This window comes from Polyodon spathula, chromosome 14 (assembly GCF_017654505.1).
Source record: "Polyodon spathula isolate WHYD16114869_AA chromosome 14, ASM1765450v1, whole genome shotgun sequence".
Classification (NCBI taxonomy): Eukaryota; Metazoa; Chordata; class Actinopteri; order Acipenseriformes; family Polyodontidae; genus Polyodon; species Polyodon spathula.
The window spans coordinates 24,748,701-24,760,735 of NC_054547.1; the positions used below are offsets into that span (position 1 = coordinate 24,748,701).

Below are 12,035 nucleotides of genomic sequence, written 5' to 3' on the forward strand. Positions count from 1 at the left end.
ATTGAATGTTGTACCATATTCCTTCGAATTTAAGATGCCCTCAAATTTAAGACCACATTTACCACCCTCAATTTGAGGAAAAACTAAACATCAAATAAATATGCATTTACAAAGATACAACCTCAGTTACGCTGTTGTATTGTACAAAACTGACCTGAAACAGTGTTGTTGTAGATTAACCACAGAGCTTGTTTATTGTGCTGTGCACTGTATAATACTTCAGATGGCATCTCTGTCGTACACATACCACCACTCACTTACAGCATCACACATCCTGGCAACAGCAACCAAGCACGACACAACACTCCACGGCATCAGGCAACACCCAAAAAATACGGGGGTCTGATCAGCATTTCCAATCTGTCCAAGCTGGTACTGTTTGTTAGAAATGCTGACATTGTAAACTTTTCTCTTGGAATTCCTCAGGAAGCTTGGTTTGTTTTTTTCTCAGCAGTGTCAGTCACGTTGCTATTTGTGTACTCAGGTAGTCACGTCTTTTGTTGCTGATTTTAATACATGTGTCACTATACTGCACTTGAATTTAAGACGCAGGCTATTTTTCAGAAGCAAAAAATAGTTTAAAAAAACATGTCTTAAATTCGAAGGAATATGGCAGTTGTCTCTGCCATTGCAGAAAACTATACAGGGCCAAAATAAGAAATAGGTCTACACTTCTTTAAAAATATGTGCGCACAGGTGCTTCTGTGGTATGATACAGAACAAGTGGAAAAGCACATGGCTAATTTGCATCGCAGCAGCACACACCAACTTCCCTTTTTACTTCGATCTGACATTCTGCTAATCTACAGGAAATTTACACAAGCAAACTAAGACTAAAACAACTACTAACACTATGATATAGCAATACAACTTCTTTAGAGTTACAAAAACTGGAATTACTGTAGTTTTATTTCATGTTATAAAGGGGAAGGAGGCTAACTATCATATTTGAAACAGCCTACATTTTCCTATAGCTTCTACTGTTCCAAATTGATGATTTCCTCAATACCTCTCTGGGTATGGAGGGCCCTATTTTAGGTAATTAAACAGTGAAAGGATCTTCAGTCGCTGTTTAAATCCATAATAGATTCCATTTTCCTTTAAACTAATTTTTGCTGAATTTTGTTTTCCTCCTTTTTTAGAGAAAGATGACATTCTGTGTGATATTTCTTCTCGCCTCTGGTTCACTTACAGAAAGAATTTTCCACCTATCGGTAAGTGGCTTGGCATGTGAATGTTACATATTGCCTCCCCCTACACTACTTTGGACAATGCAAAGGTTTGTTTTAGATAAATGTAGTGTCAGTAACATGGTCTGTTCACACCAGAGTCAGGGAAGCAGGAGCTGAAAAGATCTTTGGAGTGACAAGACTCTTTTTGTGTACAGAAGGAGAGAATAGGCGGCACAGAATCCTGGCAAGCCTTAAATGATTGCAATTATAGATCACACCACAGAGAAAAGTATTCAGGGTCACCCATTTTATAGTTTACAGTTTTGTACTCGTTTGCATTCTTTGTGTGAGATATATTTTATCCTGTTTTTACCACACAGTCTTTAAAGAGTTATAAAAAGTTTTTTGAGATAGTAGAGTGAAAAAAAAAAAAAAAGTATTTTATTTGCAGACCCTTGCCATAACACACTACTACATTTTCATCCTTACAATTATATTTTTTTAATAAGATCACAAAATATACCAAAAAAAAGTGTTTTTTTTCATTAAATTTAACTTTTTAGGAGGATTTTTTTTTTCAACAATAGGATAAAATAAATAAAGAAAATTGTTACCATAGGTACCCTAGATTTCTTTTTCTTTTCAATTTATCATGAGTGATGGTATTTAGTGTTCTATATGTTACGGATGATAATTAAAGGGTGATTTGTTTGTTGTAAACACTGTAGGGTGTTCTGTAACTCCTTAAGTGCTGCCCTTGTCTCTCTGTTCTCTTTGGTAGGAGGGACAGGCCCCACCTCTGATACTGGCTGGGGTTGCATGCTGCGATGTGGGCAGATGATTCTGGGAGAAGCCCTGGTCTTCAGGCACCTGGGCCGAGGTATTTATTTATTTAACCCTTTCATTTAGCACTGTAAACATATTCCGTCAGAAATCACGTTGGAACCTCATGAGACTCCTAGGTCCCAGTCCAAGTTGGTGTAGAAATATGTTAAAAAAAAAAACAAACATTTTTTTGACCTGTTCTCATGTATACTCATAAATGAGTTTGTTCTTCAGCTCAACAACAATAATTCTGGAATGAAATAATTAAGTATTTTTTTAAATAAGATATGTATTTAAATTTCTAATACATTTTAGGATATGCTTATTACACATACAGGGATGTTTGGGTACTGATGTCTTTTTTGAAAAGCTGACGAACTCTTTTGTCTCTGCAGACTGGAGGTGGGTGAAAGGAAAGAGGCAGAGAGAGGAGTATTATAGCATTCTTAAAGCCTTCATTGACAAGAAGGACAGCTACTACTCTATACACCAGATAGGTAAGTCCTGCATAATCTGTGAATGATGTCTAGGAGACTGACTCAGGCAGAGAAAGACAGAAAAGACAAGAGTTAAATAGAGACAGGCCTGACATTGAAACTGATAAGGAAACTGTGTCAAAGGCTAGGGAGAGAATAGGTAATACTGTAGTTATTGAAGATGAACAGAACAACATCTAAAAGCTTTTTATTATCAGTATGTCGAGCATCCTAAAAAAGCCCAGTGAGTTATTGGTGATGCTGTGATAAAGTAACTGCTCCCTGAAAGTCCCTCTTGCTGTCTCTCATCTCTCTAGCTCAGATGGGTGTGGGGGAGGGGAAATCCATTGGACAGTGGTATGGACCAAATACAGTTGCACAGGTGCTAAAGTAAGTGTTTCCCTTTCCAATTTGCTTTTATCACAGTCATTTTCACCCTAAACCATGCTGTTGTTGGTCAATAACAGTAAAGTGACATTGCTCCTTGAATTGCCTTTTCAAAAGAAAGGAAGCTCCCACTTAGCAAACCCAAACAGCGAAGAAACATTTTTAAAAGCTAATATGAAAACAACAAAACAGCTAAACTTTTGGCCATTACAACATTGAAAGAAAATGCATACAAACCTTAACTAATAACTAATTCAAGATGAAATTGTATTCTGTTGAGGTGTAGGTACATAATGTGTAACGGGCAGTGTTGTGTGATGCTCTGCCATTACGTTTTGTGTACCCTATCGGTGAGATGAGATGGGTTTAAAATCTCTACAACCGCAAAGACAGAGGAGCCCGGCTCTTTGCATATGGTTAAGACGCTTGCATGTGGTGTGTTTGTGTGGGGTCTCCAGTTTGCACCCAGCCTCTGATGCAACTTAAAAGAAGGATGTTTTTATTTATAAGCATCCCTGCGATCTCATAAAACCATTTTTTGCAACTTAGTATTTTCACTGTTATCAAACAGCTAGGGCAAAATCTAATAGCACCACTCACTTTGGCCTGTGACCTGTGTCTCTGACTTTTTGGATTGAGGATGAGAAAGAAGTCTGCTGTTTAGAGATGGTGTACTTTGAGTTGATGTCTTAATACTATCCAGCTGTATTCTTGCATTTTCCTAGCTCCATTACCATAGTTGTTCTGTACAAATAAACCCGTTCACAACCAGATTTATTAATCTCTTGCCATATCAATGATACAGACCACTCGCTTTCACAGTGTCTTTACAAGCTGTATTCTGTGATTCTTATTAAGGTTCCACCTTTTCCCTGCCACATTGTTTAACCTGTGGAAATGTCAATGAAACTGATTTTTTTGTCCATTTTACTGAAACCGTATTATCTGATATGACATACTCTTAGTTTATGCTATTAGTGATGCTTTATTTTTGTTCCCAGTTTGTTAAAAAAAGAAAAGTAAAAAAAAAAAATAGCTTAATAATAATGTATAGCTAGTAAGTGTTCTTCAGTGCCTCTTAAAAATAAAATAAACACTCAATTAAACAATGTGCGGTATTAGTATAATAGTTTTTGCAAAAGGAAACAAAACTGATAACTGTTAATAACACTAGTAAGAAGCAACTCAGTCTATTAATTGAAGAATTCAACATTGTTTAACAATGGTGCAAATAGCATTTGGGGTAAATTAATAAATCAGACACATGGGTATTATTTTAATGATCTAAACAGTGGTGATTATTAGTACAGTAGTCTCCGCATATAGGAACATCCCCTAAGAGAACACTTCGCCTAAGGGAACACCCTTGTGGTGAAACTGATTTTTTCCATTGTAAATGCTTTGGCTAAAGGAGCAGGAACTTCACTTAAAAGAACATCTTCTGTTACTGGTAGTGATTCGTTCACAGTGGATACAGTACTGTTTTGTAAAAAGCGACTTGTCGTTGCGAGAGTGTCTTGAGGGTCGCTGATTGCTTAATTAAATCTTTCCAGAACCATCGGAGACTACTGTACCACTAAAATTACAATCCTGAAATACAACCCTCAGATTTATAAACCTGATTTCTTCCAGACTTTTTCCAGTGTATTTGTATTTGTAGTGTATGTTTAAGTGTTTGGTGGCTACCTCTCATCAAGTTAAGGGTGTATTTCTTGCACATTCTTTGCTTTGTTATACAAAGCGTGCAAGAGAAAGTATACTCTAACTTGATTAGAGGTAGCCAACGAACGCTTACAAAATCTAAATAAAAAACAGACGACAACCTGACTAACATATTGTATTTTTTTATGTAGAACTGTTGTCTTTTTAAAGTGTGATATCAAAACAATGACATTCTAAGTATAGCTGCTGCTAGCAGGTTCCAATGGGGACGTGACTTACAATGTAAAGCTCCTGCTGTGCTAATAAACAACAGTATTTCTATCCACCTCTGTTTAGATCATGAAAACATTTGTGTGCATTACTTACATATCTTCAAAGTGAAGTAGACTTATTTTTCATCTAATGTCATCATCCATGTTCCACACCTACATTCATCCTATTTAAAAGTTTTGTAGTTACTATACAGTGAGTAAAGTCTTGCTGTGTCTGTGTCTGTCCACAGGAAACTGTCAGTGTTTGACTCCTGGAGCCGTCTCGCTGTTCATGTAGCCATGGACAACACTGTGGTCATTGAGGAAATCAGTGAGTGCAGATTTTACATAGCAGGGGAACAGGCTGTTGTTGTGGGTTATAGATAGAGCTCTGCAAAATTCACAAGCGAATTAAAACGACAGGACTAACCTGAAATCCAGTCCTAAAACTCCAGATGTTCGTTTAGCCACTCCAGCTAAACTGATCTAAAGAATAATTAAGGAATCAACACATTACATTCTGAATATTAAGAAAATACCCCCTAATTATGAGGGACAATTATGATGCATTTAAAGAAAAAGCTTACCTTGAGACTTGCTGTTTTAGAAAAAATGGATGCACCAACAAAATCAAAAAGCATTTCTTTGAGAGATTGCACGCAGGCATAGCTACCTGGTGTCTCAACATTCCCTGATTGCAAAGCATGGTAAGGGACTAGTGGATCTGATACAGTGGTTTGCAAGCCGTGGCGTTAGAGTTCATCAAACGTGTAATAAATCTGCATAATTAATAAATACATACCGAGCACAGCACAGATGCCAGTATAAACAAGCAATGTGTTAAAACTTAACACAAAATTTATGAAGAACAGGCAGGCTACTAAACCCTGATCAACCTTGTTTTTTGCAAACAGATCACAAGTTTCTGAAGGCAGTAAGGATTTTTGACCCACAAGAAGTTTGTAGTTTGAATAAAGAACCCCTTCTATTAGATTCTATTCCAGGGTTTGATACTTAATGTAAACCCGAAATGGAGGGATATCATGTAAAAGGAAACAGTAGTGAAATTTCTTTGACTGAATTTTGGAGAAATGCAGAATAACTATTTCCCAATTTAGCAAGTAAGGCTAAAATATATTTGCCAGTTGTTACTAATTCTGTGGATGCTGAAAGAAATGTTTCTTCTTACATTATATTCAAAGAACAAAACAAAATCAATAAAAAAAAACACAGCTTATATATGTTACCGTTACATAATCTATCAAATACCCTGTGGCAGAGCAAAGCTCTGCCCTTTAAATTGGCAGGGATGGGGTTAACTTCCCCTACCTGCCTGGGTTTATTATATCAGGTGGCTGGGCGCTGATTGATCGTTAATCAACCTAATCAACTAATCAACCCCAGCCACCTGAACATAATAAACCCAGGCAGGTAGGGGAAGTTAACCCCATCCCTGCCAATTTAAAGGGCAGAGCTTTGCTCTGCCACATACCCATATTCCAATACATTGTTATATTAACTATACTGTTCAGGAATCGGTGTCAGAAACAGGAAATCCATTCAAAAATATATCTGTTCCTCTGCTGACAAAATACGTATTTGTGCCTGGAGAGATTCAGATGTGAAGGAAATGTAATTCATTTTTTTAAGTGATTTGCGTAGTGCACTGGTAAATTAAAAATAAAGTATTTATACTTACTAATTCTCTGAGATAACATTAAAAATAACTTCCTTTTAAAATCATGTTCTGTGTATTCACAGGGATGTAAGGGTTAAATTAATGTGCTAATACATACTTTGTAGTAATGGGATGAGCAATTCAAATTGTTAAAGTCATGTAATGGGATGATTGTTTAATGATTGCTCATTACGTGGCTTACTGTAGAGGCTTTATCGACATTGCGTGGCTAGAGGACTAAATTACAGGTTAAAAAACAAATCATGAAAAACTCAGGGCCCTAGTTATAGTCAGATTGACTTAGCGGCTTTGTGCTCGGAGTGTCTCAAATGTTTTTGGTTTATGGGAACCCTTTTTAAAATTAATTTTGAATAGGGAACCCCAAATAAAAACTGAAGAAATAAGAAAGAAAAACAGTATAAGTAAGTGCTTCATGTATATTGTCTGAGTATCACAAGGCTTGTCTTACACTGTCTAGAAACTTTGAACTCATATTTGGGAGTGTAGTTCAGATCCCACTCTGACAAGCATCGTTGTTCATGTTAAAATAATAATAAAAGTAGTGATGTCTGACCAAGACATTTTACAAGGGATGAACCAACTATCTAAATATGTTATATCTACAAAAAGGGCCAAGTTAAGCAAGACAAAGTTGCCCCTAACTTGGCTTCTGTTTCTATATCAGTAAAAACATTTTGAAGACCAGGGGAAAGGCTATCCCTAGTTGAAAGGCTTGCTATCTGATTGCTGGTGCCTGTATGAGTTGGGGCTGTGCTGACGTGTGTCCTGTGTGTGTCAGAGCGGCTGTGCATGCCATGGCTGGACTATGCCGGAGCTGCTGCCTTCCTGGACCCCGACCTGGAGCGGGAGCTCAATGGCTTCACGGAGGGAGCCTGTGCGCAGGACCAGTCTGCTGTGTGGAAACCGCTGGTGCTGCTGATCCCACTGCGGCTGGGGCTGAGCGAAATCAACGAGGCCTACATCGAAACACTCAAGGTCAGCTTCTCTGTTTTACTGAGACCATGTAAATATACCGTCAGCCACGTAGCTATACTACAGCCCACTATTACATTTCACACATTTATGTTCTACGGTATAATTTAAACACAGCGCATCTTGGTTTCGTTACTAAATCATACCCGCTGCCTCTTACTGTGCTGCATCAGCTGCTGCTGAGCTCACAGCTGCCCTTTCTAACACTGCAGAGATAGAAGGAACTGTACATTTTCATATGCAATGGTTTGGAATAGTAAATTAGCAGCATCTTGTTACCTGGGGAATAATTACAGTTTGCCAGCCTGCTGCTCGTGTTTGCTAATGCTGGCTGTGTATAGATACTCACAGTGCAACTTGTGTTGATATGGAAAATGTGTAAAAAGTCTGAAAAATTGATAAAAGTACACGTTTTTGTTTTGTATGTGTTATACTCTACTCCTTTGGAAATGTCTGTGAATGCAATTTGTGCACATTCATGATTTTCAAGAAGTTTGAAAATGTCTTTTAACAAGCAAAGAAATTGAAGTTGAGATCAGTTTGCTGGATGACTGTGTGGTCTCCAGCGTCTCTCAGATTTGATGGGAGCTTACAGGTCATGTCTGTGTCAGTGTGTGTCTTTGTCCCCACAGAAGTGCTTCATGCTGCCCCAGTCACTAGGAGTGATCGGGGGGAAACCCAACAGTGCCCACTACTTCATCGGCTATGTAGGTGAGTGCAGGAAGAGTTTGTCTGTCTATACGGATGGAAATTCATCTGCCATTGCATAGCAAATTCAGCCGTTCCACAGATTACTGTGAGCATTGTGCTAACAGAATAATTCCAGTCAACCTAATATATATTGCCATCATTTAATTTCCTAAGCTCTGTGATGACAAACGTTTTGACTGTTTCAATGTCTAGTATTTCAGAAAGCGCTGTGATGCACAGGGGTGCTTGAGTCTGTGTCTGTCTTCCTCTGCAGGAGAGGAGCTGATCTATCTAGACCCCCACACCACGCAACCCTCTGTGGAGCCCTGCGATGATGGGCTGGTTCCTGATGACAGCTACCACTGCGAGCACCCGCCCTGCCGCATGCACATCCGCGAGCTCGACCCGTCCATCGCTGTGGTAGGGAGGGAGGTTGCTGCTCTCTCTTCACACCCATTTCACAATGGGCTGGCACTGCTGGGGCCGCTTTGAGTCAACATTCTGCCCCCAGCGGGTTGAACAAATACCACATTTGCTCTGTGTTGTATTTCTGGCATCCACTAGGGGCATGGTAATGGTCACACGCTGGTGTACTAGCTGTTCTCTGAGAATATACATGTTTGAGAGCTGTCTTGAGGACCCAGGCGCTAGAAACTTCTGAGTTTTGAAAGACAACCAGGGTATGGTGACTGAAACAAAATGATGAACAAAGTGAATCTAAACAACAAGAAAACCACCTAGTTAGGAAAAGCTAGCTAGTACGTATCAATACCAAATAGTCTTTTATTGGAATAGTAAAGGATAAATAATATAAATACATATTTATTGATGGATCAGGTATTAATTTTGTGTCTGCACAAAACCTAAAATACATGTAAAAGCTACGCAATACAGTTATGCACAGGGTCTGACCACCCCAGTATGGAACTTCTTATGCATTGTACCAAATCAGAAGTTGCTGATTTGCACATTTTCTGATGGTAGCAGGTAAAAAACGTCATGTCACAGTTAATACAGCCCAGTCTGACACCGTGTCTCGAGGGGAGAGCGATCTGGCTTTAAACAAGGTGTGGAAGTCAGGTGTCGGTGGGAAGAGCGAACCAGACATGCCGAAACAAGTGTGGAAAGACGAGGAAGAAACGCCCCTTACTGCCAGACCGGACTATCCTAAGACCCCCTTGAGACAGTCTGCAATGTTTAGAGAGACTACCCCACTGGCTTTCCAGTGTCGTCTACATTAAAAGTGACCAAATACTAAATGTATAGTTAGATAAGAGGTCTAACATTTTTTCCGGATTCAGGATTTGTCATGTGAAAAATTATTTGCTGTTTCTTTTCTTTTATATTGGTTTTCTTTTTTTTGCTAGGGTTTCTTCTGTAGTACGGAGGAGGATTTCGATGATTGGTGTTTGCACATTCGGAAGGTGGGCCACTCTTTCTGTTCTTTACAAACACTGCATTCTCAGATCTTCAAAACGTAATCATGAACACTGGAACACCTTGCCTGTACTCTTAGACTATACTTCAGCTTTCTCAACAACCAAAAATCATTACAAAAATTTAAACCATAATTGTGTAGTCTTAGTGTCGGCATCAGTCTGTACGTTGTTACATGCACATATAGTGGATGTAGGTCTTAGTGATCTTTTTCATGATACTAATTGCTCTGATTTCATATGTTTTCTGAAATGAAAGTGTGGTCTCTGTGCTCTCTAGATGTCCGGGAGAAGAGACGCATTGCCAATGTTTGAGCTGGTGGACAGACAGCCTTCTCACTTCATGAGCTCAGATGTACTGAACACCCCAGGTGAGAGGCATACCAGTACCGTGTCATGCTGTATCAGACACTTGTTTTTAAGTATTTAAAAAAAAGTACCCAAATTCTGTTATCATGCTGTGAAACAAACTAAAGCAATTTACTTTTAATAGTACTTTGTAAGTGAACTGCATTTTGAATCTAGGTGCAAAAAAGCCCAGTGCCTCATAGGTGTTATTTTGTAGAGTTCCAGCTGGCAGCCGAGTAAAAACTGAAATGGTCATCATCTGTCATGAGCTTTGTTAATAACCCTGTCTGGAAAACAAGCAGTGGAATGGCACACAAGGGTGTATTTTAGTTTCTAAACAGTGGCAGGTCTTATTGCAGCCACCCTAAAAATGATCAACGTGATTTTTCGTGGGCCTCACTCTGATGTTAAGTAATTGTATTTATTCATGTTATTAGGTGGTTCAGAAAATCAAACTGGGGGGAGAAACACCAGCATGATTGATAGAGGTGAAGAGCAGCAGTATTAAACTGTGCCACTGTCATTCATTCATTGGTAAAGAACAAAATAAACATACCTATACATGGATATCCCAAATTAAAATTAGACTTACATATATCTATATATAACACACACACAAAAAAAAAATTCATTTTAAAACCAACTTGCCTGTAGTTTTTTTATTTCCACGTTCCAGTGAATGTTTTGTATAAAATTAGGCTTGTCCTAGAATGCCATTCCGCTAACATTCATCTAGTTATAAGGCAGAGTACAAATAGCACAATGGCTCTTGACTATAGTGTTAGAAATGGGGATTGATGTGCTTGACAGGATTATATAAATGGGTAGTCTTTCCTTGAATGTTTCGATAAAGACTTAAAGATTTCAATTCTTCCTTTGGCAGATTTCTCTGACTCTGATCACCTGGAGAGGTTCTTTGACTCTGAGGATGAGGAGTTTGAGATCCTGTCTCTTTGAAGAGGACTGTGTCCAGACTAGGAGGTCTGTCAGGAAGAGGGCTGGGGAAAGGACTAATATCTCACATCAACTGATCCCAGCATTTAACGCATAGTGTAATCCAGACCCACCCTGGAGCAAAGCTTCCTGTCTGATCAACTACTACAGACTTAACTTTCACTACAAAGACTTGTGTAAGGGGTGGGGATTGATTATTTTTGTGTTTTGTTATTTTAAGTTCACAATTTGCACATTTTTTTGTTTTATTAAAAAAAAAAAAAAAAAGAAATAATAAAGTTGCGCTGTGCTTTGTTGGCAAAACCGAACAGCATTGTATCCGAATAAAACTTCCTGTTGTAAACGCAGATGTCATGTGCGGAAATGATTCTGCAGACAGCGATAGATGGAACATTCCAGAAAAAGCTATTTGAAAGCACAAGGATCTCTAGGTTGGGAATTTTGCTACAAATATTTATTTGAAATCTGGCCAGGGTTGCAAATCCTGTACTGAATCGCTTGCCCCATTGGTGTGAATATTAGGAGATGAAGATTTGCAGGTTCAGACATCTCTGCACAGCAGTTCATACCTTATACATGGTAATGGGTATAGCTGGTATGTGTGAATGGCAGTGCTGGATTTGAGCTTTAAAGTTGATAGCTTCATAATACATACAGTGTTGTTTGGTGTCTTACAGTAACTGGCTTCCTCCAATTTCAGATTATTTTAGCAATTGTGGTTAATCGGTTTTATTAGGTGCCAGTGAAAAAGCTTATTAAAAAAAAAAAGTTAATTCCAGTTGGTTACTTTAAGTATGGTTCTGCAGGCATTTCTTTTGGTACTGAGGAATGGTTTAAAATCCAAACCTACAAGATTTGGAGTTACTGTAACACAGAAACATAGAAAACAACTCATGATGTAGAGTTCTACTTCAGAGCGATAAGTTCAAGCAACATGTACATGTCACATTTATAAGCTGTTTTCCAATCAGGAAAGTGAGATTGCTAGCAAACTGCTGTCATTGCCTATTTAAGTTGCATAAGTACAGGCCCACTTTAGGGTAAACTGCTACACACATCAGACTAATCAATATTAAGTTTACATTCATTCTAACTTTGGTGTAGGAAAAAACAATTGCTCATTTAACAAATAAAGTATTATATAGAAGAGGAACAGCTCATGT

General features: G+C 38.4%; 1 protein-coding gene across 5 annotated transcripts in view; it reads left to right on the forward strand.

The window, feature by feature from the left end:
• Positions 1–11,196, forward strand: part of LOC121327269 (cysteine protease ATG4B-like) — a 29,318-nt gene extending 18,122 nt beyond the window's left edge. For 2 of the 5 annotated variants that reach the window (XM_041271200.1, XM_041271201.1), the window contains exons 3-14: positions 1,143–1,214; positions 1,954–2,052; positions 2,393–2,494; positions 2,791–2,863; positions 5,025–5,104; positions 7,251–7,447; positions 8,077–8,155; positions 8,409–8,554; positions 9,502–9,558; positions 9,851–9,941; positions 10,356–10,406; positions 10,802–11,196. In XM_041271200.1, the coding sequence (XP_041127134.1) occupies positions 1,143–1,214; positions 1,954–2,052; positions 2,393–2,494; positions 2,791–2,863; positions 5,025–5,104; positions 7,251–7,447; positions 8,077–8,155; positions 8,409–8,554; positions 9,502–9,558; positions 9,851–9,941; positions 10,356–10,406; positions 10,802–10,875 (1,121 nt within the window). In that variant the 3' untranslated portion in view covers positions 10,876–11,196. Of the gene's footprint in view, positions 1–1,142; positions 1,215–1,953; positions 2,053–2,392; positions 2,495–2,790; positions 2,864–5,024; positions 5,105–7,250; positions 7,448–8,076; positions 8,156–8,408; positions 8,555–9,501; positions 9,559–9,850; positions 9,942–10,355; positions 10,453–10,801 lie in introns of all 5 variants that reach the window. The other 3 variants (XM_041271202.1, XM_041271204.1, XM_041271203.1) reach the window with 2 other exon arrangements.
• Positions 11,197–12,035: the final 839 nt, after the last annotated feature.